This window comes from Homalodisca vitripennis, chromosome 7 (assembly GCF_021130785.1).
Source record: "Homalodisca vitripennis isolate AUS2020 chromosome 7, UT_GWSS_2.1, whole genome shotgun sequence".
In the NCBI taxonomy this organism is placed as follows: Eukaryota; Metazoa; Arthropoda; class Insecta; order Hemiptera; family Cicadellidae; genus Homalodisca; species Homalodisca vitripennis.
In genome coordinates this window covers 121555491-121579981 of record NC_060213.1, presented here as the reverse complement: position 1 = coordinate 121579981, position 24491 = coordinate 121555491, and the positions used below count along the sequence as shown (strand labels likewise).

The 24491-nt window shown below is 34.2% G+C and overlaps 1 protein-coding gene across 1 annotated transcript in view; it reads left to right on the top strand.

Moving 5' to 3' along the window:
• Positions 1-24491, top strand: part of LOC124366866 (cilia- and flagella-associated protein 58-like) — a 109788-nt gene that overhangs the window by 51256 nt on the left and 34041 nt on the right. The window contains exons 2-4 of the mRNA XM_046823467.1: positions 20190-20451; positions 21339-21477; positions 22583-22778. Of these exons, the coding sequence (XP_046679423.1) occupies positions 20190-20451; positions 21339-21477; positions 22583-22778 (597 nt within the window). The remainder of the gene's footprint in view (positions 1-20189; positions 20452-21338; positions 21478-22582; positions 22779-24491) is intronic.

The window sequence follows — 24491 nt, the reverse complement described above, 5'->3', positions numbered from 1 at the left end:
ACGAAAGTCATGATTCCACGGTTTCCAGGTTTGTTTATGTCGTCCTCCTTCTGATCCCTTGTCTAATCTCTGGAGTCTCGGATAGTCTTCTACCAGTGCCTGGTACTCCCAATGTGTGTGACACTTGGGAAGCAGTCAGGGTTATTAAGCTCCTAAAGTCTAGGGAAAGGGTGAGGAGGAAATTCAATAAGGGACGTCTTGCTAACCCATTCCAGGTGGGGGATCTTGTCTTTTGTTAAGGCCCATCGGTTCAGTTCGGCCGTGGATTAAAGGGGGCAGCCAAACTTTGCTATCGGTGGACAGGTCCCCACCGGATTCTTCGTTTTCTCTCCCCAGTTACTGCTGAGTTGGTTGATCCCGTATTCGGGGAGGTTGTTTGGCGGAAGGCCCATGTATCTCATCTGAAGGCCGTCGCTGGTGATAACCTCTGGACATGCTCTGGATACTGGTGGGGAACTGCGGGGGTGTACGGGGACTGATCACCCCTGGGTTTTCCCTGTGGTGTCGATCTACTTCTCTTTCTATTTTCTTCTTTCTCCAAGAGAGGCGCCTCTCAAAATTTTCAGGGAGGGACCGTGTATTTGTCTGCCTCCTTGCTCAGGGGGAACTTCAGTTTCCCTGTTTAGGGGGTTCTCGACTTTCCCGTTTCCTTGTGCCAGAGCTTGTTGGGATTCTCTTCTTTCGTGGTGGGGGAGAGGTTTTGTTTTTGTGGTTGCACCCTTTTTTAGTGGGGGAGGTTGAGCGGGGGGCCTCAGTTTGGGCAATTTATTTTTTGTCTATTATTTTCCCCACCCTCGGCCACTCTTGGTCAGTAGTCGGGTGGGGGAAGTTCCAACTCCGTCAAGTCCATTGATTTTCTGCCTGGATTGGGACTGATTTGCGTTGAGGTTGTCAGCTGGTTGGACCATTGACTAGTTTTATCCGACCAGCCTGTTTCACCGGCACCGGCCACCGGCTACCTGTTCGGAGCCGGGTCAGGACTAGTTCGGAGACCAACGTTCGGAGAAGCTAACTGCGTTTTGCTGTTCTGTTCGCTGCTCCTTCCCGTTCCACATTGGGGCCTGGCTTAATTCTCCCGTAACTTTCGGCAAGGGTCCCCGTGTGAGTGCCGTCAGCGACGACTGATCTTGCGGCCGACGCGGAGTCTGCCCCACAGCCACCTGAAAGGGTCAACTTGAGATGCCCGCGCACCTGCCCAGCGTCTATTGGTGACCGCGGTGCAGATCCTCCAACCGGACGTGTAGTTCTCCCGTATTCATTTTCTTCTGGAACAAGGTTGGATCATAAAAATGTTTTTACTTCTTATACTGTGATACTTGCGAGGGAACTGGGTGGTCTGCCAGGTGAGCGCTGCCAGATGTTTAGATCTGGAGGAGGGCCCAGTTACTTAGCACATAGTGCCTTTATTTAGTTGTAGTTTACATGAACTGAAGGGGAGGATTTCATCTTTAATTCGGATTCGTGCGAAGGCAACCTTAAAGCCCCCGGCCCTTCCTTCGAATAATTGGCTTTTTTTATAAAATATTTTTTTTGTTAATTTTCGGCTTACAAGACTTGAAATGTGAAACCAAATTTACTTTTCTAAAATTAGTGGGGCCTAGAAAGAAGAAATTCTACAACCTGTTCCCTCCCTCTCAGTTCATATAAAAAAATTACCAGTTAAAAGATAATTATTTCCTTACATTGCCGTACCTGGAAATTGTTATTTTATATATCAAATTGTATATTATTATATTATAATTATTTATTTTATTATGTTATTTATTTCTCATTTCATTATGTTTTATTGTCTATATTGGAATTTTAATTCTTGTTTGTTATTTAGTTTCTTAAGTTTACATCGGTTGGCACCGTGGTGCTGAAAAGTAATTGTTATTTTTACATGGAAATAGTTTGCACAACCATCTTTAATCTATAAATCATGTTCTCCGAAGTCTTGTCCGTTTTTTGGTCTCTCTTCCACACTAGTGGCATGTGATTGTTTTTTTTTTTATTGATTTGCTTCCGAGTTTTGGGAGGGGCACGCTTCCGAAGGGCCTCCTGTATTTTTCACTAACTCGAACAAACATCGCAGATTTATACTGTTTATATGTTGGCTTTCATTCAGAAACTAACAGTAAAGTCCCACAGTTTGGTTATATCTTTTAACAAGTATACTCAAAGGTGTAAGGGTACCACAAGGGACAGTGAAGGGGACCATGCCTTAGTTATCGTTTATACATCCAAAATAATACTCTAATAGGTCATATATAGCTGTGTTAAACAAAAAATGTTCAAGGAAAATGGATTATATTTTGCTACAGTAATAATTCAATTTACACAGCCACTACAAAGTTATTTGCAGGTGTTTCGCAAAAATATCTTTTGAAATTTATTAATTAACATTTTTCAAGCATTATGATTTGAAGTCAATAATCACTTAAATACCGTAATTTCCTTATTCTCTGAGTACGATCAAGTTATTTTTCTTTGTAATTACAAAGGGAACGTTCATAATTTTTAACACATTAATGCGCGTTACTATTTTTCATCTTTTTGACTTGGAAAAGGGTGATATAATTTTGGGAAAATTTGCTATCGTTTGTATTTTAACAAAACTAGGAAATTACTATGAGTTTGTTAGTAACTTATAAACGATGGGCAAAAAATCTAAAATTCCTTTATCGTTTTCAAAATCATCTACCGTTCAGTAAACAAAATGTTACAGGGCTTTCTTTCATAACGTTTGGAAGTATATAAAATGCTAAGGTTTGATATGGATCTCACAGAATTTAATAAATACCTTATCGCAGGGGAAAATCTTTTTATAGGTCATATATACATAAGGTTTAAATTTCTATAGGGATGCACCCAATTAATTTTAAATATACGGAGGAAGAACACGAGGCGTACAGATCGAGATTACTTAACGAAAGGGGGATAACCGATTTTTTAAAGTTTGCAGAGTGGAGCCTTAGGAAAACAAAACACATTGAAAAACGTACAACAAAGTTTCTCTAACTAAACTTACGTGTACGAGGGAAGCATTTACAAAAGTTATTCGTTCGTTAACACTCAAATTATTAATTCTCGGCTTTCAAACACCTCCTCAGATTTTTCCTCATGACTGTTAAGCTTCGGAGGAGCACCAGTAGTTTTATTATTTTGTCTCTATCAGGCGCAACATATACTGTATAGTGTGTTGATTGCATTCAACCGTTACAATTTGTTTTTCTAGTTAATAAGAAAATATAAGTTATTAAAACATGTATTCCAATTTCTACATTTTTTAATTTTTTTCCCTCTTACTATTTAAAAAGGGCATTTGTTGACAAAATAAAGAGTACGTTCTAAGGACTGGAGGTCCCGTTGGGAAGTTACATCTCTCAAATATTGGGACAGTCCGCGGACCGAGATGATTTATAATATATTGACGAACTTTCATTGACAATGACAATTCAAAATTGCACAATAAACAATATGATAATTGAAAAATCATCCGGCGTATTTTTATTTAAAATGACGCTTTACAAAATTGTTTCTCCTGTCGAGTCACCTAACATGGTCTATCAACAATCCAAAAGTACTCGTATACCAACCCCACTAAATACATAGATGTCATTACTATTTAAGTACTTTTTATGCCCCTCTATGCTGGTTAAATGCTTAACAAAATGCTGCTTGCCGGTATTTTTTTTTTTTTTTTTTATATCACAAGTTTGTAAATTTTTTTAATTACATATTTTTTAAAATATTTTATATTAAAATATTATTTTACATTTGTTAACCCCCCCACCCCGTTTTTTTTTCCCTACTCTCTCTTTATAAAAAATTTTTTTTTTTTTTTTATTTATTTACTCCTCACATTTTTTAGTTTTTTTTTAATTAATTTCTCACCACTCCTCTACTTTTAAATTTAATAATAGTATAAATAAAATTTTTAATAAATTAATACAATTATTAGCTAATTTTATTTACTTTATCGTATTGTGTATTTGTTTTTTAATATCATATTTTTTAACTAATTTTTTATCAAAATCTTATTGTTATAATTGTATTACTGTTCTCCTCACCTCTCATCTCTCTCTACTCACCTCCGCCCCCCGCCTCTCCTCTTCACCTCCTCCCCCCCCCCCGCTCACCTTATTATTTATTTTAATAATTTTTTTTTTTTGTTTTTTTTTATTTTTTTTTATTTTTTATTTTTAAATAATTTTATTTTTATTTGTTTTTAATTAGTTTAATAATTTTTAATTTTTTTTTATTAAAAAAAAAAATATTAAATTTTAATTATATTTTTTTTTAATAAAAATTATTTATAATTTTATTGTAATTGTAAAAAAATAAAGATTATCTATTTTCTCAAATATATGTGGGAAATACTTTATAATACACAATTACTTTATCGCGCTCACGCGCGCTCTGCTCAAATCCGAGTACCTAACAATCCACGAGTACTTTTGAGTCCGTTCCAGTTGCTCCTGCACATATACAGAGAAACATGTAGTTTAAAGTAGAAAAAAATTGGGGGAAAGAACAACTCCCGCTTCTATTTCCCAGCCCTTGCGACACGTATCCACTCTGGCTCCGTTCGCACAAGTTAATCCATCGTCCGCCAGCGCGCGCGTACTCTAAAATTCAGTTTTACAGTTTGAAATACAATCTTCTACCCGGAAGACAAACACAAAAAGTAATCGCGCACGCTCTCGTCTCTCGAACTCTATCGCCCAAGTCGTTTTTGATTTTTTTCGAGCGTCGCGTCGTCTTTTTCTTCATAATCACAATTAATACTTGGTTTTCAGTTTTTTCATAAAATATAACGTTCCCGAAGGGACCTGTATTAGAGCTATCTAGGACTCATTATCAACATAGCCTATGTTATTAATAATTATATATATTGTTAAATTGGGTCCAGAAAATATTGTCATTTAACGTCGGTTACCTTCTTGTATCTCAAAATTTGCTGCCGCATATTTGGGAAAAATACTTTTTTGAGAATCTTTCGCATTCCGCCCTCTCTTTGATAAAAAAATCTAACTAAACTCAGTTCTAGGGCGTCTTATATCAGAGAAAGGTACAGGGAAAAGTACGGAAAATAATGTGGCTTCGGGTAGATGTGTTTTCTCAGAGAGAGTGATAGTTTATTAGATTATGTTTATCCTGCATGGTCTTATACGAGATGATTCCGTTACATGCAAATGTAGAAAACCAAAGATAGTGGAAATTTTTTTACTTTGCGCTGATTATTGTTTTCTATAAAACAAATACAACAAAAGTGTTTTTTAAAAGGTTAGTTAGGATATCGCGTGATATGATGCCAATTTGTATGTGTTACACAAAGTAAAACCACTTACTTTATTTTTTATCCAAAAATTAAAAATTAAAATAATCCAAATCCATATCTACATTTTGGACATAATATTATTAATTTTTTTTTTTTAATATAAAAATATAGTATATTATAGCCAGACACCAAAAGTTTACGGTGATAGCCATGCGACTCATTTGAAGCGGCTGAAGCTGAATTGGGATGTATTGGGCTCTCTGTAACTGACTGGGATATAGAGTACCAGAAGAATTGTTGTTCCTGATTACTATTTAGTTGTTTGTGGTACATTTCTCAATTCTAGGGCGGAACTGTTGTCAGTGCTCTCTTTACTTGATCAGAGTATATAGAACCAGTGCAATGCATGTTTATTATTGTTCTGTGTTTGGTTCTGATTATGAGGTTTATGTTTCATTTAAAGAACAATTTTTATGTTGTAAAGTACGATAAAGTAAACAAAATGGAAAAAAATCCAAATCTATAATTTTGACCAAATGACCGGATAAAAAGTTATTCCGTTGAACGTCTAATTTAATTGGCGTTCAATCCAGGGATTTTAACTTACTTGTTACTCCATAACTGTTGTGTGGGAATTGGCTTTCGCCTTTAGCATTGCACCGTAGGGCTCCGTTGCTTTTGATCCAATTGGACCAAAAACATCTTACATTTTACTTAACTACATGCCAGTTTATGTAAAAATCCATAAAATCAGGCGCTATCATTGCAATAATTTAACACAAATAAAAAGATGTGTTGGGTACACAGAAACAAGTCAGACGCAAATGGTAAAAAGTCCTTTAATAATTTGGATCATAGAAATGCGTGTGATAATGAAATGTATTACACGGGTGGTGCATATATCACACAGTTCAAAGTGCCCGAGGCAACATGTACGTAAGACCCATTAAAAATGAATGAGATCGTTCTGCTAACCTCAGTTGGGTGATATTTCATTAGTGATATTTCATGTATCATTTATTTCATTAGTGGACGTTTTACGTTGGTCTTCAGCATATTCCCGTTCTTTTGAAGACAGGAAAATAAAAGGTCATTAAATATTATAACTTTTATTATTAAAAAGAGCACACAGCTATAAATACACTATTTTAAATGCCACAAAATTTACATTGACTATAATAATTTCCTACAGTAATAAAACTTCTAATCCTCAAACAGTAAAAGAGCAAGTCATACGTTTTTGAACAGGAAAATACATTGCTATATATTCTAGTTGCCAGATTAATTTATACGGAAATACAATTTTGTAGATATAACTGATGATCCACCGCAAGGACTGACAGCAAGTTCTTATCCATTGTTCATGTATCGGAGAGTGTGTTGGACGACAACATCCATACATCATGTATGCTACAACATACATCACACACATTAGAGCCCCGGGGAGTAGGCTACTGTTATACTGAACACGGTACGTCTCCACATATAACTCTTCTAATGGACATTTCTTTCTTTATTTATTCGTGTATGGCAGATTCTTCAACACTATTGCACGAGTTTATTTCGCAAACCTCAGTATCCAATATCAATACAATAGTCATGGTTTGTTTATCTCAAAATGGTCTCTTAGAGATTTGTTAATATATAATGTATTTGTTGTATTCAAACAGATTTTGGGGTTCAAATGAGGTGTTCCATTCCAAGGAAAGGTCTATAACAAAATATTACTTTGCTTCAAAGAAAAATACAACAGAAAAGTATTTAGAACTCAAAATATCTCTTAAAAAGATAACGATTATAGAATATAGTCTCTCCTGATACAAAGTTTTATGTTTGTTCAGGGATCTTAATCTATCCCCGCACGCGATATATAATGCTGTCTAGTTTGTTTAATAACATTGTTTATTGCCACACATGGGTGAAGATTTTATAGGCAATCTGAATAGTTATAAATACCCTGGGTTATCTAGTGTTACTGATTTATTGTTTCACTTAACGATGGAAAGTGTCCGGAAAATCCTATTTCCTTCACATTTGTACTTAATTTGCAATATATATATATATACTTATATATATATATATATATATAAATTAAAACTAAATTATTATATTCTCTTTTTGGTGCTCTGTGATTTAACGTTATTAAGGACAATTGGACAATTGAAATATTATTAACGGCTGTCTTAATATCAAACCAACTATATTCACAACTGGCTGGTTCTGGATTATCCGCTTCTTGGGATGCACCATTACTACTTATCCTTCGGCTTGCTGGCTGTAGATTGTCCGACACTTAAGATACGCTGTTTCTGAAAAGCCCAACCCTCGCTGGTGGTTGTAGAATGACCGACTTGAGATATACCATTACTAGAGCTTTATCCTCGGCTGCTGGATTGTAGATTGACCGACCCTTGAGATACACAATTACTAGGAGATTTTATCCTCTGCTGATGGCTTGGATTGTCCGATTTTTGATATATCGGTGATTTCTAAAAAGCTTTAATTCCCGCAGCTATTCGTGGGTTCGCCCCACTCTTCAGAATGCATTCATACTCTGTACTAAATATCATTAGTAGGAAACACATTTGTATCCCTCGTGTACAGATCAGAAGATTTAAGTATGGTCGCAAGAGTAAGAGTTAGATTCTATAAAGGGGGTTAAGGTTTTTTAAGCCGACGAGGACGCCTCTATAGGAATTTGAAATAAGCGTCCACGAAGTTCTTTTTTCCCTACAGTAATGTTTAATAAAAATTAGAATTTTGGCAGTATTTTACAGTCCATTCGGCTGGTAACCATCTTAGCTGACTTCCATTCTTGCATACTGATATGGCTAACCTCTGTTTGTCCACTGGCATATACCGAGTTAACAGATTATATGTGTTTGCGAGAAGGCTTCATTTGTATAAAAGGGAAGACCGGGAGTTTCCGATGATGTCCTGCATGTCTTTTAATGGAATTTTGGCGGATCGCTTTGGAGAAGTAATAGGTATATTATTTGATAAACGAAAAGTAGCTTTTCACCCTGAGATTGAAAGGAATAGCTTCATTTTTCTACTTAGACAAGATTAGGTTTGGTGACGTTACGTTGTCCTGAAACCTAACACACATCAGTCCGTCTTTTATTGGAGTTTTTCTTATCCTGGCAAATGTGTCCTTAAGGATACGTCCCCTTTGCCTTCCAATGGAGGAGGATCCAGCAGTTTCTGGCTCGATTACACGTAACTTTCACGTACATTTTAGGCGAAAATTAAAATCAATCTAAACGTAACGAATATTGAGATATGCTACCCGTGATGATTATTAGTAGAAAAACAACCACAGCCACGACATCATAGTCCCTGGTGTACTCTCATGTTGTTTTAAGCAGGGAATAATTTCTTATTTCTTCTAAGCTCTTTGTACATTATGAAATATGTAACCTCAATTATGAGAACTGTGGAAGGTTAGTAGTTCAAATTAAATCAAATTATTACATTGTGTTAATATATCATTTACTCTTATACATCTAATTATTATGTATTCTTAATAATGTATGGGAGACTCTTAACTACTAAAGTGGCCATATGTGCAGATAAGCCTTTTAGTAAAGGAACGTTTGTTAAGTTGCTGATTCATACATAAACAGACGTTTTTTCAAAATAGGAAAGCTAATTAAGTAATATCTTAGTGGTTTAGTCATTTTGCTTGTTCCCGTACAATTATAACAACTGTAATTAGTAGCAGAGTATATTCAATATTTTGACTGTTACTATTTTTTACTCGTTTAAATACAACATACAACATCCAAATTTGAGAGTACTTAGGAAAACTGTTTGGACGTAGGGGTTCACCTCTACCCTGTTATGGGAAAAATGAGCGTACACCCTGTATTAACAGTGAGGTAAATTAATACAGATAAAATGAAATGAAACAGCTGTAACTCTCATTTAAATTTAATTGAATAAAAAATTACTAGAGGATTCAATACACAACTAATTTATATTATCTATTGAATTTTGAACTGGAGTCACAATGTGAGGTAAATTAAACAGAGAAATAAGCTGAAAAATGCATATAATGACGTTTACATAGGACTTTATATTGTCGTGAGTTAATTTCACCAATAAACGAAGGATAATTTGACCAAAAGGTTATCACAGACCATGAAATTGAGTTCCATAAATAAGACATCATAAAATGTTTTCATGAAACAAAGTAATTATTGGTGTTTAAGTTACAGAACAACGTCATAATATTAAAATTTAGTGAACGGTTATTAACCCGTTTCTCAAATGAAATTCCAGTCTGGCGCACTCACCGAAGTATTACAGTAATACAATAAATGATCTCATTGAAGATAAAACATGTGTAATTGCAGCTCATTCCACAATACCGGATGTGGAAGTGGGTATGAATTGATATGTCAATCCGGTCTGCTGGATACACCAGACGTAAGCGGGAGCGGCGAACTGGAGGGGGGGTAAAACAATAAGAATGCGCTATCAAGGATGCAATATATTATTGCAGAGTTCACGATATTCCCGGTTTGGAACTGAGACAGTTTCATACACGGAAACATTCACACAGGTAAGAAACTCAGACTGGTTAACACGTGTTTCAGCCTTATTCAAAGTTAGCACGTACCCATCGAGGCTGCGTAGAATTAACGAAGGAGGATTATACAAGGGAGGGGATGAAAGAGCCGCCTATTATGCCGTTCTAACCCTTGTATAGCTGATTGGATCGTAGGCACGATCCATTGATGCTGAAAGCTGTTGTAGCAATGTTATGAATGAGCAATACGGTACAAGTCGCTCTAATGACTAGTGGTACCGTGTCCAACTTGCAAATGGAGATTTAGAAATATAAACATAGTACTTTGTTTTCCTTGATGTCTATGCTTTATAATTCTTCACAGATTTAAGACATACCAATTTTAAAATAAAGATGTCCATACATAAACCGGATAGATAAACCAGAATGTATCCTTTACCAATATTTGTAATAGGCACGTCATACAAGAAGAGTACACATTTATATTTTCTAATGTTTACATTATTTTAGATTTTATATTGAGACTTTTTTATTATTTGCAATAGGGTAAATTATTTTAAATATAAGGAAATGCTATTAATAATCAGCCATTGGGTAATTTATTAAATATACGTTTGGACAATCTGAGAGGTCAGCACAGGAAACGTTCAATGGATTACTTGAGGCAACGCTAAGGTGTGTTATTGGTTATAACAGGAAAACCACCCTTGCTCTCCCAAAACCAGGAAACTGGAAATCTGATACCTGGAGGGAATCTAAACCCTGTCTAGTGTGTCTAAGTAATTACAGGTCGTACCATTAAACTAAAAAGGTGGAGGAACGTTTTCTGCATTGCAAGGTTATGAGCACAAAACTGTAAATGATAACTATATAATACTTAGTTGCGATACGTAGTTAATGCAGAAGGTGGAACAGTAACAGCTGTTGCGTGGTTCTTAACTGAATAGCTTTATTTTTTAAACGATCAGGATAATACTTTCCAAGGCTTATAACATTTATCACGGGTATGCACCACATTATAAAGAGCCTAATATATAGATACTGTAAAGTATAAACTAAAGATTCATTAATAAATTAAGAATAATTATCAATTATTGGTTTGTTGGTTATTTTGTGTTTCTTTATGTGTGACACTTTAGGGTTCAGTATTCTCTGATACTATACAAGGCTTACAACTATCTTTGTATTGTACCATACAGACACGGTTTATTGTTTGTCCACATTGTGAAACAGAAATAAACAGAGTTGTTGCGATTGGAATTTACAACGAGGAATTTGTATATTAAAAACCTGTTAGTTGCGAGTGTTAAACTTTTGTTTAAAACGCACATCTGCAATCAAACACATCACTAAAAACACATTCTCATTATTTAAATTTCATTGACTATATGCAAACTCTGCCGCAATAAGCTTACTCAAGACCATGAATTTCCAGTGTTATATAACATGTACAATTGGAATGTTACTTCTCCACTCTGGAAGAAAGAACAATCCATTATTTGACTGTTTGCTTCAGTACATCGCATAAACCCATCCCGTGTATTGTCTGGAAGGCTCGCAGCGTAACCAAGCTTTAGCATCGATTTGGTACAGTACAGAAGGAAGAGGAATTGAGTAATTTCACAATATTGATAAAAAAAAATAGTGGACAAATGACAAATGAAGGCAATGGGATACTGTAATGGAGGACTAGAAATTAGAGGTTTACTGTGACTGTATCCAAGTGGCGCGGGGGAAGGTGGTATGGACCACCTCGAGTGTCAAACTTCACGTTATCTTTGTTTATCTTGTCACCAGACAACCAAATACCCACATAATATTCTTAAATCTCTAACTACTGCGAAAATAATATTATAGACTTTGTACTGTAAATCTATAAAAAATCTAACCATTTTAAACACTTTTCTTTGTATATATTTGTGTGGTTTTAGAAGCTCTCTATTACATTCATGTATGTGCACCAGAGCCATCACAATTATGCGGATCTTCCGTCACCTATGAATATTCCTCCGTCATATTCTAGAAATTTAATATTCTTAATATTTCTCTATACAGAATATACAACAGAATACTGTTATGACTAAACAACCACCACATTTTGCTTAAATGGCAAACAACCGGATAAACTTAAGAATCAGTGAGAATTAATGTGACAGAGACAAGGAATACAGAATCTGTTGCTAAGTCACAACTGTTAAACGTCTTACTTCAGCACCGAATCTGATCACTATGCCACGAAATCTTGTTTCTTTGTTATAAAGATAAGCATTATGCCACCATAGTTTTGCTATGTCTAAAACTGAACATCTCCCTGGTCTATAATTGTGTTTTAAAGTATCCTAGGATTTTGTTTTAGTTATTTAAACATTATTCGGGGGAAAAAAGCGATGATAACGCAAAATTTTTATATACAATTTCATAACAAGTGATAAGTAAAACACAGCATACGTCCTCGCTTTAATCGTCGACATATATTTGCTTTTAGAATTGAGAATAATAAAAACTAATAGTACAGGAAGGCAAATATATTTAACATGTACCCTGTTATCACCTGGCCAGTAATTGATAGTGAAGGATATCCAACTGAGAGCAGGATTGATTAGATCATCAGCTCGTCCGTTAGGTTTAGTGCAGAAATTTAAATGGTGAGATATCAAGAGGATTTACACAATTCAATGAAACAATAATTTTTATTACATTACATTTTGTCATCACCTTGACACACAACAAAGCCACAGCCATTGTAGCCACATTGAGTATTGGAGTATTGTGTCACTCCAAAGGCGGGTATCATATGCTCAATAGCGTTGTGTAGTGTAGGAATACATTAGGTATAATACTGAAAACATCACAGTTGTGAAACAATACTGAAACATCTGCCCATGATGAAGCTGTTATAAACTATAACAATATAACAATAACATATTTTTTATTTAAACCAATTCCTATTTTAATAGTCCTTCTTGATGCTTAGGAAAGGAGGGTTAATGGGATTATTTCGTAACAGTTTGAAAATTTTAAAAGGAGTGGTTTACTTAACAAGAAAAGAAACTGAGGAGTAATATGATCCGTATTTTTTATATCGCAGTTTATTCTAATTACTTGACTACAATTTCATTCCAAATTAACACACGTGGTTAAGGGCGCAATGGGAGTTTGTCTAAAATTTTTTTGAGGAACAGTTATAAATTGATAAGTAAATTACTAAACAGTTTTTGACAGGGGAAGATGATGAACAACTGTTCAGTCGTGGACAAGATAATTTCCGAAATTTAACGAAAAAACGTAATGAAATCTGCATAGTGACTATACACAGTTCCGGCTCTGATTAACAGAGATATTCATCTCATTCTGAGAATCTCTTTTCATGTTAATCAAATTCCGCGAGATGTAAATACCTCTTATTACACTTTGAGAATTTAGTGTTTATCGGCAGTTATAAAAACACGCTGTAGATACAGTTTACTTACTTACCATTAATATAAACATTGATAACATTAGTCGTTTCTATTTTAAGACTATTGGACTGCAAAGTTTTTGGAAAACTTTCGGAATTTATTTTACATATATACATTGTAAAGATTAAAATTGACATTGCTGTTTGAAAAACAACCAAATCACGAGTGGAAATGTCATTGTTATCATGAGGAAACGTTGAGGGTTTACCTTTACAGTAGCTACTCGGCCCGAAAGGGTAATTTAATAACGACCAAATATTCGATCAGTGACCGATATTTATTGTATATGACGATACAATATATTAAATACTAAGATTAACGTGCTTTATAAAACTTAAAAAGATAGTACAAAGAACATTCTCACAGCCTGAGGTAGAATTTTAGTGACCAGGCACAAACAATAAAGTTGCTAGTGCATGTTCCGGTCACAGGAAATGTAACGCAGTTACAATGTCAGGGATCTATGGCTGGCTATCCAGCCGTAATGGTTCTTATCAGCCAAAAGTTATAGGGTAAATTGTAGATAACATTTCCGTATGGGATGGACTGCTGTTTCCGTCACATGGAAATAACGCTGTTCTGTTACAGTTACAATGTTGGACAACCATATTCCAGCATCCAGATAGGACGCGGTTCAATGTTATTATTTATGTCCGGTGGAAATGTCAATATGATTCAAACACTTAGAGAGTAACTTTACGGGCATATTTCATTTTATTATTTGTTTAAGCAGAGATTAATTTGGTCAACTTTTTGTTCTCTAGTGTTACTTTATTGTGTTTTATTATTATTTTTAGTTCAATATACAAAAACATTCGGAACGTTCTTACTTACAAATTCAATTAAATTTAGGTTGAATTTGCAAATAATACATAAATTCATAAATTACAAGTAATTTACTCAATACAACTATTTTTATAACGCAACTAAAATTTCAATTTCCTCCCGGCCTGGAACTTAATCTAAATCACCCATCTGAACCCGACCTTGATCTCCATCCATTCCCTTTTTTTTTTTTTTTTTTCTCGGATCTCTAGCATCGTTCCAGATTCGTAACTTCGTCCCATCATCCTCCTAATTTCTGATCTTAATTGTCTATCATACTCCAGGTTTGACGCTTGATTCAATATCATCCCTCCAGGCTCCACATTATTCTTCCACACCATCCATGTTCGAATCAAACAATTTCCTAGGCTCAACTCTTGATATTCATCATAACTCCAGGCTTCAACCTCTAGGAACTTCCCACATCCTCCAGGCCTGAACTTTGATCTCCATCATGCACTTACCATAGCTAGACTAAACTATGTACATAAATGTAAATATTTATAGACATGTTTTAACACATTGATTAGACATAAATCTACAACTTTTAACATGTTAATAAATATTCAGGTACCCTATCATGGATTAACTTATTTTACAGTTGTGTTGTTGCGTTTAAAGCCATGGTTTACTAATCCAAAATTGTACCAGACAACTTAAAAAGATTGAAATGGTATTTTATCTATGTTTTAAAAGAAGTTAAAGATTTCTAAGGAGATTAAAATTCATCATTATCTAGCGTTGCAACAACTTACTATACCTTACTTAAATGAAAAAAGGCTCTTAATATAGAAAATAATGTATAAAAAGCAAAACAAACCACACCGTAGAGACAGCTTTAAAATTAAAAGATGTACGGACACAGTTTACCAAGAAAGACAATACACCACAGAGTCTACTAGTGGACAGAAAGTCCTTGCCACACTTCACAAAATTTTAATGTATATAACAATACTGCAGAAGAAGTCTGAGATCTCTGTCAGTGACCACAGGTCGTACAATAATCTATGACAATCAGAACCTCACCCCCCAGTGATCCGACTACAAGATAAGACAGAGTACAACTAGCGCGAACTGAAAAGTCTTGCCATACACTTGCACAAAAGTTAATGTTAAATAGTCAATACTAGCAGAAGTAGTTCCCTGAGATCTCTGATCAGTGACCCATGTCCGTACAAAAATCTGACATCAGACCGTCATACCACAGTAGTCAGTCTACAAGAAAGACAAGTCTACTAGCGACGAGAAGTCTTGCCACACTTCACAAAAGTTAATGTGAATGTCAATAATGCAGAAGTAGTCTGAGATCTCTTACAGTGACCTTGTTGTTTGATACTCTGACATCAAACTTCAAACCATATACTGTGTGAATTGAACAAAGTCGTATAGAACAAAGTAAAAATAAATCAATTCACAATAATGCAATAACTATGAAATACTAAGTTAAAAAATTTAGTGTTATTCTGTTATATATTACATTTATTAGTATGTCATGTTCCAGTTTCTGTATTTTAAAATCCATGTTGTGATAGACGAGTATAATATATGGCACGGTAAGAGGAATACTTTTTTTATTAGTTAAGAAGCAAATTTAGCGACTTATAAACACACCAATCGAGTTTAAATTACTGGTTTCTAAATATATGACGTATCCTTTGAGAGCGAACATGTTATAAGTTATCACTAATATAATTATAGTTCACAATGTGAACACATTGACTACCGAGCTACGCGGTATATTATACCGAGTTACTCACAACACTGTAACTGTAACATTGCCACTGTAACTTCTAGTAGTGTATAAATTAGAAATGTTATCTTTAATTTTCAAATTTTTAGTTATTATTGTAGGTTCTGTTTCATTATATTTACAGTCAATACACAGCTTAGTACTAGTTTTGTATAGCTACAGATAAAAAGTTTAAATATCAACGTTTTATGTAACAATAAATAACTTTTAACATAATTGTCCTTACTGCCCAATCTGAACGTTTTTATATCAACGATATAACTTATACAAATTGTATAATATATACTTTGAATAATATACTTGTATAATATAATTGTATAATATATATAATATATTGTTGTATATATATATTACATAACATATATTGATAATTTTTTGATTTTTTTACCCCTTTCAAGCACTTTTTTCTTATTCCTTTTTAAGGAAAGTTCGGACCCTTTTAAACTTTTATATTTTACACATAAGTACGGTATAATAACCTATAGATTTATAAGTATACATAACTATATTTTGAGTTATGTTTCTCATGCATCACCACGCCGTTCTAATGCCCGGACGCATTACTGTCAGCTTGTTAACTATTAAAAGCTCCTTTTGAAGGTTGATACTTCTTTTTTTGGCTTTCTGCGTGTTAATTATTTTGTATGTATTCTTTATACACCTGCTGACTATATTCCTTTTAGAATAAACAAATATAGTGAGATGGGTTTAAAAATGCGGTGGTAATGAACATAAAACAGAAAAAAAGTAGTAGTTGAAAGCCAATGTAAAAATTCGTTATCCAGATATGCTTTACGTGGTGGTAATCACCCTGGAATTTTTAAATGCTGAAAATTCACAATGCCTGTATATTTATGTTTAATTATTCTATTAACAGCAATGTATGTCGAGATGAGCAGCAATGTGTAGTAATGTGCTTGAAACGTTGACAGGTGAATCATCTGTTTATATATTCAGAAACTCTCCTTTCAGTTGCGATATCCAGTTCAATCATCAATCTGAGAAAATTTCTGGCTATAATCCGTGAGATGAGCTGCAGTGTGTAGTAATGTCCTTTAAACGCTGACAGGGGAGTCATCTGTTTGTGGTTTTAGAAACTCTACCTTTCAGTAGCGATATCCACCTCAATAATCAATCCGAGAAATATTTCTGGCTAACATCTGCGATATGAGCGGCAGTGTGTGGTAATGTCCTTTAAACGCTGACAGGGGAGTCATCTGTTTGTGGTTTTAGAAACTCTACCTTTCAGTAGCGATATCCACCTCAATAATCAATCCGAGAAATATTTGTGGCTAACATCTGCGATACGAGCGGCAGTGTGTAGAGAGATGAGACATCTGTTTATAGTTTCAGAAACTCTACCTTTAAGTTGCGATATCCAGTTCAATCATTAATCCGAGAAATATTTCAGGCTAACATCTGTGAGATGAGCGGCAGTGTGTAGTAATGTCCTTTAAACGCTGACAGGGGAGTCATCTGTTTGTGGTTTTAGAAACTCTACCTTTCAGTTGCGATATCCAATTCATTCATCAATCCGAGAAATATTTCTGGCTAATTTTTACGAGCCTCAAATAAACTGAAAAGGATACAACCATTAAAACATCCAAACAGTTATACAAGTATCCAAACCACATACAGTAAGTATAGCTTTATGTAAGTTTGAAGTAAGTTTTAGAGACATAGTTTGCCTAAAAATCAGTTAATTCACAAAAGTTTATTTAATCCGCATCTGTTGTTACTAAATTAGTTAAATCATCAAAGAGTAAATGTTGTTCCTAAAGTTTCATTATTCTCTGTAATAAGATTGTTTCAATATACTAATTAACATAAAGATGAGAAATGTTGCAGATGGTGTGAAGGGAGGGGGTTCACTGGGATTGTACAAATGGATTAACCAGTACAAAGCTCTCAGTATTATTGTATGACACGACTTGGAGCTTGGGGGGGGGGGGGGGTGGGGGGGGGGGGGGGTGGGGGGGGGGGGGGGTGGGGGGGGGGGGGGGTGGGGGGGGGGGGGGGTGGGGGGGGGGGGGGGTGGGGTTCCAAAAAAAAGATCTGCTTTGATTTTTTTGTTTTCAACTAGGTAATTTACAATATTGATAGGCATTATTTAGACTCTGAGAGGAGCATTCTTTTAAGTTATCGGTTGTACATCGATTCTTGTTATCAGGGTGTTATCATCTGCATACATAAAAAATGTACTCAGGTCATCAAGTGTTGCAGCAGTCATTAGTGAATAAAATAAAAAAGAACGGTCATAAAATTGAGCCCTGAGGCACTCCCTGGTTACTTTCTTCGGACTTGATTTCACAATCTGAACTATATTGTTTGATGCGCATTTTATTTCAACTACTTGGCTACGTCCAATTAAGTACGATTGAAACCTTGAGTTTGTTGTTCCTTTTATACCCAGTGCATCAAGTTTTGCGAGAACTTGGTCATGTCCAACGGAGTCAAAGGCCTTGCTGAAATTCAATAGCAGTCCAGTAACTAATTTTCCATCTTCAAGCTGATTAATTATATTCTCTACAAGCTTAATTGTTGCTGTAGACCTGGTAGACCTTCCTTTAACAAATCCATGCCACTTGTGAGTTAACAGGGTATTGTATTGTGTCTTGCAAGGGATCTGTAGTAGCACCTTTTTTTAATTTAGGGTAACTTTTGAGCATTTTAAAGTTCTTGCAAATGGTCCTTTAAATAATTTGTTGACTTTGCTTGTTAATGGAGAAAACAACTCATTTGAAGGAGACTTTAATTATTAGTTTTTGAGGGAATTTTCGTCAAGTTTATGCTGACCATTTTGGTTTAAATGAGCCAACAATTTTTTGTAGTTCAGGGTTGGTAGGAGCAAATTCTGAGAGGTATGTATTGCATTCAGTTACATTATTGTATGATAAAGAAGCTGTTGTCATATTTTTTCTAATTCCTCATTAGCAACTCTTATAAAGTAGCTATTACGTTTTTTTCTATTATTTTCAAGAGTCTTTCTTAGTACTCTTCCATCCACTCTTAGCTGAATCTGGATCTTCTTCTTCTTGCTTTTCCGCTCTTTATTATTAATTGCGCGGATTGCTTTTGATTTAATTTGTGCTTTTTCTATATATTCCTTCGACACCTGCGTCCTCAGTGATTTTAATTCAGGTCATAACTTTTCTCAGCGGCTGCACCAGGAAAAAGTAGTTTGTAGAGAAATTTCATGATGGAACAGGATGTCTTTTAGAATAGGCATGAGAAAACATAGTAATATTATGTTCCCTTATAACTACTGTTGCAAACACGGTAAACAAAGTTCAGCGATGTAAGAATAGAGAGGACAACCCCCTCTAATGTTTTAAAATGTGTGTAAAATTTTAATGTGTGGTAGTGAATTGTTCACCTTTTCAAACAACTACCAGTAATTTACCATAGTAAAGCAAATATTATATTATATAACTTATAATATTTAGATTTGCGATCTAAAAAGTGAGAAGTGTACAGTTCTGTGTCGGTCATTTAACAGCTTAATCCTCTTCAGAGCAAATGGAATTGAACAAAGTTTTGCATAGAGTTCAAATATGAAATCAGTCTAAAGAACGAGACTCAAATGTTAAGTTCTTATACTTTCATGGCCAATATCAAAAATATAGTCTTCCAGTTCACAATGTGTAGAAAAAGTTCTAACACAATCAAGATTTTAATAGTGTCACATGAATGTGCTAAAATTTATTTATTCCCATTTGCTCTGAAGAGGGTGTTGAAGAGGCTATTGAATGACCAAAACACAGGAACCGCATGCCTCTCTTTTCAAGACTCCTGAGAGCGAACTTTATATAATGCTCCTAGTCATACTCAAAATATCATATCAAGGAAATTATATCATAATTATCGGTTCTGAGACTAGGTTTTTGGATTACTTGGCATTTACAGTATAACCCATTGCATAACAGCCTCCTGAAACATAGCAGTTGCCAAACAGTTGTGTATGGATAGCATATGGATGGATTGGATAATTTTGTATTACAAACATTTAATCTTTTACTGTGTAGCAATTTTAGAAGCTTTTTCAGAACCCTCTACGATATTACCTATTGGATTGTGACTAATATTAACAACATTCACCATTCTTAATTTTTCTTATAATATACACAGATAATTATTTGTTTTATAACCTGATTTTAAAATTCAAGGGTAGATTTTAAAATCCACCAAATAGCAAAACTTATGCTTATAGTTTTTCTGATAAAAATAACAGAGGTTGACTTCTAATATTAAACAGTTTGATTACTGTCCAAATCTTCGAGTTTCTCAAGATGTATGATTTTGAACTAACGAATAGATATTTACTATGGGATTTTAAAACTTTTTATTGATTGTCCACAGACGAATGAAGAGGAGATAGCGAAACTAGTGTCCGAAGTGGCGAAAACCTCAACAATCCAGGAGTCATTCAAGAAGAAGTTGAACAAGATGGAGGGCAAGCGGAACATCCTGGAGGAGCAAAAAGCGAAGGTTTTGATGGAGCTTCAGATGGTCCAGCGGAGTCTCAAGGAGGAGAAGCTGAGGGGGAACCAAGACCGGAGGATGCTGGAGAATGTTGCTAGGGAGAGGGACATCATCAACAAGAGTCTCATCAAAGCCAACTGTTAGTCTTGATCGGAATTTTGATTTTGATAATTTCTTCAATTAAAAAAAGATGCCAAGAGACTGGTGTTTTGAAAAAAAAATGTGCACATTAAAATTAGATTATCCCATTTAGTTAAAATAATACAAATTGTTACTATCTTTTACAAGTAATAAAGTCTACAGTGTGTTCCAGTACTACCAATTTGAAATCAGATATAAATACTCATTAGAGGAATCTGAGACTGGTCATGTATAAAAGATCATATTGTTTTCCAGTGTTTTTGTTCTTTGGTTATCTTTTCCAAGAATAAAGCCAAAAATGATTAGCCTTTTATCTTTTCAAATACTCCCTACTCACTTTAAATTTACAATATTTTTTCATATTATTTCTACACTTCCTTCTTCTTGATAGTAAATAAAAATCTATAATCCTGTTATGACAATCCTGGTGGAGTATCTTTATATGAAGGACAACTCTCTATCAAATATAGTTATTTAAGTAACATACTAAATCAAATACATAATGTTCAAACTATAGATTGCATTTCCTCTGAATTGTAATTTCATTGAGTACTACTCAGAAACTCAACCTTTGTCAGAAACAACCTGCAGCGTTTGATGGCAGTAGTGAAAATAATTATCAGATCTCTTGGTGCCACACACATCTGCAGTTCTGCCAACTGCAGGAAGAGAAATTTCACTTTCTGTTAATATCTGACAGAGTATAGGTAGCAAACTCAGAAATTTTCCCTACCAAAGGTCCTTTATCAATACACTATTGATAGATCAATTAGAGTTTATCATTAGTTTGTTCATTATTAGCTTATTTATGCACATAGATAACTTTATTTTTTGAGTTTGATAAGAGCAATAAAAAATATCTAGTAATAAATTGTATGTTTGCAGCACTTGTGAGCGAGAAAGAGAGAGTGGCAAAGTTGACTGATCAAGCCAAGCTCTACCTAGAACATGAGATCGACAATAACAATGCAGAAATCAACCGCCAAGTCCAACACATCACATCACTGGAGAAAGAAAAAGATCGGTAAGTATCTTTTAAAATTATATAATTCATTCAATCAAGATAATATTACTAAACTACTTTTACATTGAATGAAGAATCTTGGAGCATTGGACAAATTTGGACAAACAGAGCACTGGTAAATGAATACAAATTTTCCAATATTAATATTATTATTGCAAGGCCTTTTGGAATCAATGATTCCATCATCAGGCAATGACAAAATAAGAAATATTTACATTTTTCTAAATAATATATATTAAAATAACATATGGTAAATGATTTGGAAATATGATTAGCCAGTATAAAATAATTAAACAGAATTACATTTTAATTTTCTTATAAATTGAGATGAGAGTAGAATTGAATTTTGAATAGGTTCGTTTTCATTATAGATAAGTTTTTCTTGATTTGTGTTAATGTAAAATTTTTTCTAAGCATTTAAGTGTGTTTGTGTTAGTAATTTCTTTCAATAATCGTAAATTTTTATTAGAGATGATGTGTCCAGAGTCAATACAGCGATTCGCAAAAGCAGATTTTTCACTTCTTCCATATTTTATATGTACAAATTGGTCTTTGAATCGTGTCTTGATGTTCCTTTTTGTTTGGTCAATGTACAATTTATTACAGTCATTGCATTTAATTTCATAAATTCCTGATTTGTTTTTGAATGAGTTTTTGTTCCTGACATTTCCTAATGTTTGTGATAATTTATTGTTTGTTTTGTAAGTTATAAGTTTGTTTGTATGCTTTTTTAAAGTTTTCTGTAATTGGTTTTCATGTTTCATTGCAAATATATTTATGAGTTATTTTGAAACTACGGCCCTGCAATACTAAAATTAATATTGGAAAATTTGTATTCATTTACCAGTGATTCATTTATTTTTACATTGGTTTTCCTTAATAACTGCTCATGATATTTCAACAACTCCGTAAACACTTTAAAAGGGATATAATCCCTTAAAAAATTCATACATTCTGGGAATTGTGGAAAGCTGAAAATTGAAAATATAATGCTGATATAATATGAAGTAAATCAAGTTGAGTTGGGAAATTGCGGAAACTTGAGGTGATCCTTTGTTTAGTAAGATCGGACCATTATTAATAAACGACCTTGGGATGTCTGCAGCCATGTAGCTGATGCAGTGATTCTGACCAAGAAACTAGAAGCAGCGATCGAGGACAATAAGCTGCAACAGATGGCTCTCAACGACTACAGAAAGAAACTGACGGAGACGGAGGCTAAGCTGTCGATGAAGGTTGCGGAATGTGAGAACGTCCGATATGAGCTCAACACTTGCTGCAAGAATCTCAATGAAGCTCAGGTCAGTCAGTGTGTTTGTGAGCTTTCCTACACACTTTGTTATTACTTAGTTTGGTGCAAAGATTTCAAACGTTTATATTTAATTTTTCACACTACAATATAAAGAAAGAATAACATTTGAGCACTCCCAACAGTGTTTATTCACTAAGTAGAGTGTTTCAATCTTTTATTTTATCCTCTTAAAAGTCAGAAGAAACAACTTTAGTATTAAAAAAGAACATTTCAACAAGGCTGTGGATTCTGTATTCTAACGTCAACTTTGTAAAATAAAATATTTACTAAGCTTGTTCTTAGATGGTTTTTTCAACTATTTAAGTGAAATTATCAGTTTATGTACTTAATGCTCGAATATACTTGAGAGGTATATTAAATATTTTGCAATTCAGAGCAAATATTTTCCTATTAATTGTCACCCTTAACCTAATCATCTTAACTAAATATGTTATTTGGTTTGGTATGTCTTTTAGAAAAATAAAAATAAAAATTTGAGCATTAATGGTGTGAGTTGAGATATTATGGAGTTTCTTCACCTGTGTTTCTGGTACAATAGAGATTGCCTTTACTCGAAGGTCATCATATAATTACAAATGTTAAAAATATAAACACTGACACATGCAAAAGAAAACGAAGTAAGACATGTTAGAACAATATTTTTTGATTATTTAAACCATACCTGGATGTTTTAATTAACTTTTTTTTCAAAAATGCAGAAGTGCATTAAAAGTCATACCCAGTATGATCTGTATGAAATCAGAATGATAGCAATATACAGGGTCATCGAAAAATAATGCCTAGATTTAATAAAATTAATATCATCAAAACCTTTCATGTTAAATGAGTAATTCTTTCACTGGACGATAACTGGTGAACGCAAGTTTTGTTTTTAGTTCGTCTGATTGTGTTTATAGTGCACTTTGTGTTTATAGTGCACTTGTATTGCATTCAAAGTGCTTAGTTTTCAATAATGAAAAATATTGCAACAACGGAATATTTAACAGCACTAGTAATATTCTGTATCTAATACATAAGAGCTTACAATTTCACTAGTTTATTTCACAGCTGGTGGTGTTGTCTGTGGATAAGGATGGCTCTTTACTTGTGCTGTATATTGAAGGACAATATTGTAAAATCAGTTTTTATTTAAGTTTTTAGTCGTTTTAGAGTGTTTATTCTCTCAACTGCTGCAGACTTTACTGTAGGCAAGTCACGACATGACTCCTGAACTAGTACAAGGTGCAGCTGTGTATTGCAGTGATATCACCTATTTTGCAGGCACACAAGTCAGTAGTAATTACGTCTGCAACATTATTGAATACGATTACAGTTAGAGCCTCAAGAGAGGTGATTAGCGCCTTCAATTTGCCAGTAAGAAAGAGACTAGGGATCATCTCGTGACTTGCTTACAATAAATACTCTTAATTATTGTACGAGTAAATGTAAATAAACATACTTGGTATTAGAGTATTTCAAAATATTCGTCTCAGTAGATAAAAATCTAACATGCAGCGCTAGGCCCCGTAGCAGACGGTCGTGTGTTGTTCCGTTCCGCGACCTAACCTCAAAGTGTCACTTATTGCGCAACATCATGTTAATTTCTCTACTGTTACTATACTTGTATCGTCAATGAATGTTATTCATCTTTATTTTTTTAACAGATTGGTTACACAATATGATTTTTTTTACAATTAGGCCTAACTTCCTTTGGTTGTTAAAC